This window comes from Amphimedon queenslandica, unplaced genomic scaffold, assembly GCF_000090795.2.
Source record: "Amphimedon queenslandica unplaced genomic scaffold, v1.1 AMPQUscaffold_13422, whole genome shotgun sequence".
Classification (NCBI taxonomy): domain Eukaryota; kingdom Metazoa; phylum Porifera; class Demospongiae; order Haplosclerida; family Niphatidae; genus Amphimedon; species Amphimedon queenslandica.
Genome location: NW_003546342.1, coordinates 245,311 through 247,823, shown reverse-complemented (window position 1 = coordinate 247,823; position 2,513 = coordinate 245,311). Strand labels below are relative to the sequence as shown.

General features: G+C 32.0%; 2 protein-coding genes across 2 annotated transcripts in view; both read right to left on the bottom strand.

Moving 5' to 3' along the window:
* Window positions 1-1,633, bottom strand: part of LOC109581730 (serine/threonine-protein phosphatase 6 regulatory ankyrin repeat subunit C-like) — a 3,588-nt gene extending 1,955 nt beyond the window's left edge. The window contains exons 1-6 of the mRNA XM_019996095.1: window positions 1,496-1,633; window positions 1,353-1,448; window positions 1,002-1,103; window positions 848-943; window positions 267-374; window positions 71-163 (exon numbers count right to left, since the gene is read on the bottom strand). Of these exons, the coding sequence (XP_019851654.1) occupies window positions 71-163; window positions 267-374; window positions 848-943; window positions 1,002-1,103; window positions 1,353-1,358 (405 nt within the window). The 5' untranslated portion in view covers window positions 1,359-1,448; window positions 1,496-1,633. The remainder of the gene's footprint in view (window positions 1-70; window positions 164-266; window positions 375-847; window positions 944-1,001; window positions 1,104-1,352; window positions 1,449-1,495) is intronic.
* Window positions 1,484-2,513, bottom strand: part of LOC109581729 (uncharacterized) — a 6,307-nt gene continuing 5,277 nt past the window's right edge. The window contains exon 15 of the mRNA XM_019996093.1: window positions 1,484-1,615. Within this exon, the coding sequence (XP_019851652.1) occupies window positions 1,484-1,615 (132 nt within the window). The remainder of the gene's footprint in view (window positions 1,616-2,513) is intronic.

Below are 2,513 nucleotides of genomic sequence, written 5' to 3'. Positions count from 1 at the left end.
AATGGCTATTTTTAAATTCACTAGCAAGCCATATCTACATGTACAGTGAACGTACAATATTATAACTCACACTCCTATTTGATTCAGGTGAATGAAGCTTTGGCATCTTAGTGATCAATAACTCAGCAATTTCAGATCTAGATAGCTTAGAATTGATATGATACTACATAAAAATAATAAGCAATGCATTCTCATAGCATTTAACATAATAATGATGTGAAGAAGTGAATCAACTTCAAATTTTGATTGTTGACCTTTATACTTACTTTCTCACAAACAGCAGTCACATCAGCTTTTCCTTTAGTAATCAATAATTTGATAACTTCAGTTGATCTACCTTTTTCAATTGCTAGTAACAGAGGAGTGTTACCAAACTAGATAAATAAATAATAATAATTAGAATGTGAGGCTACAGTTAACAAGCCATCTAAAACAACAAAACTAATGATTAAAGTTTTAAAAAAAATCTCTTTTGCAAAATTACTGTTCAGCTGAACTTTATTTTATAAGAATCACATTTTAGATTACAATAAATTTAGCATTAAAAGTGAGACTCTATATAATGGACAATTGAGATGCTGTATGTGCTGGGATATGCTAGAAGACTACTATACTATCATTACTATGTCGCTCCACATTTTGTCTGTCAAAAACTTTTGTCAAAATCTTAATTTCCTGTTAAATAAATCCACATATTATACCCACAAGAAACAAAAAGTAGTCAGTTAATGTTTTCTTCAAACAAAAATACAGTACACATGTTGAAAGTCAGTAACAATTAATAGTGTAAATAAAGGTAAAGTGCAAAGTATTATGTAGGTAATATGCATGTACATGGCAATCTTACATTATTCACAACATCAGTTTTAGCTCCATTAGTTAATAGAATATTAACAATTTCACTACTCCACTTAACAACATGAAACAATGGAGTTCTGTTCTCCTATAAAATACAACACAAAATGATACAATTAGAAATGAGTACTTATTAATAACTTTACCTTATCCACAGCATTCACATCAGCCTTTCCTTTAGTTATTATTAATTTGATAATATCAGCTTCACAAAAACGACAAGCATAGTGTAATGGAGTTTCATTATACTATAAAAGTAAAATTTTGCATATTGTACACACGTAAATAACTAAATATAGTGCCTTTTCAAGGATAAGGAATTTATGAATTTCTTGAACACTCATGAAATTAAATTTTGTGGAATATGGTACAAGATGATAGCTAAATAGTGGAAATTTGTAAAAGCTAATTTCATGAACCTTTGGTTTGTATCTTTGGAAAAACTGTTAACAACACAGTAGTATGCATTACATGCGTATATAAAATTAAATGCATACCCCCATAACATCAGTTTTAGCTCCATTAGTTAATAGAATATCAGCAGCTTCTTTGTTACGATTCTTAATAGCACCAAACAATGAAGTTCTGCTCCACTAAAATCATAAAATAAAATGTAGAAATGATGATTTCATAACTTTACCTTATTTCCAGCATTCACATCAGCATTTCCTTTAGTTATTAATAACTTGATAATGTCAGTTACATGATCACCTTTACAATGCTCAACAGCGTAGTGTAATGGAGTGCCAGTAGACAAGTACTATACATGCACATTAAATGTAACATAAAACAAGTGTATAGAAGTATAAAATATTCCTATAATACCTTGCATGCATTGCTGGGCACTTACGGTATTAAGACTCATACAGTACCACTCAGCTATAAGTTTACTTAGGCCTGGTTTACACGACTATGTTTTAAAGTAAAACGGATGTATTTTTAGTCGGATAAGGGTCTCATTTACACTAAAACACAAGAAAACGCATATCAAATCTGAACAAAAAAGAAAAATGAATACCAAAACGGATAATTCTATAAACAAAATGATAAAGTCCAATAAAAACACAGCTGCTGGATTAGTGTAAACACCTGAAAACAGTAATAGCAAAAACGATGCAGGATGCAGATTAGGCTAGTGTCGTCGTGTAAACGAGGCCTTAAGCCGGATTTACAATATGACGCTAGGCTAGACCAACGTACCATCAATTTTTAATCAAAAGCGTAGGTGATTTGACCTTTTGACGCATGCTTCACGATGAAGTTGAACCAGATTCAACTCCAGCGTCAACATAACATCAGGACTAGCGTCATATTGTAAATCTGGCATTATAATGACTACACATGCAGCTTGTCTATGCACTCAAGCTGCACTAGTGAAGGTAGTGCCTGTATCGTGTAATTATCATGTACATCATGTACTTATCCCGTTTTGTGGTGCACTAGTGTAGTTATTGAGCTAGTGGCAGAGGCAGATAATGTTGGAGATCACTCACAAACTTATAGCTGAGCAGTACTGTATATAGAGGTTCTCTCTACTTTACTTTGTGTCTTTGTGTCCTACTTCACATAAAGGATGCGGGCAAGAGATTGCTAACTGCTATAAGGTTTTTAAAATTAATACCGTATATGCCTTATATTTTGTGGGTATAAAATTTTGT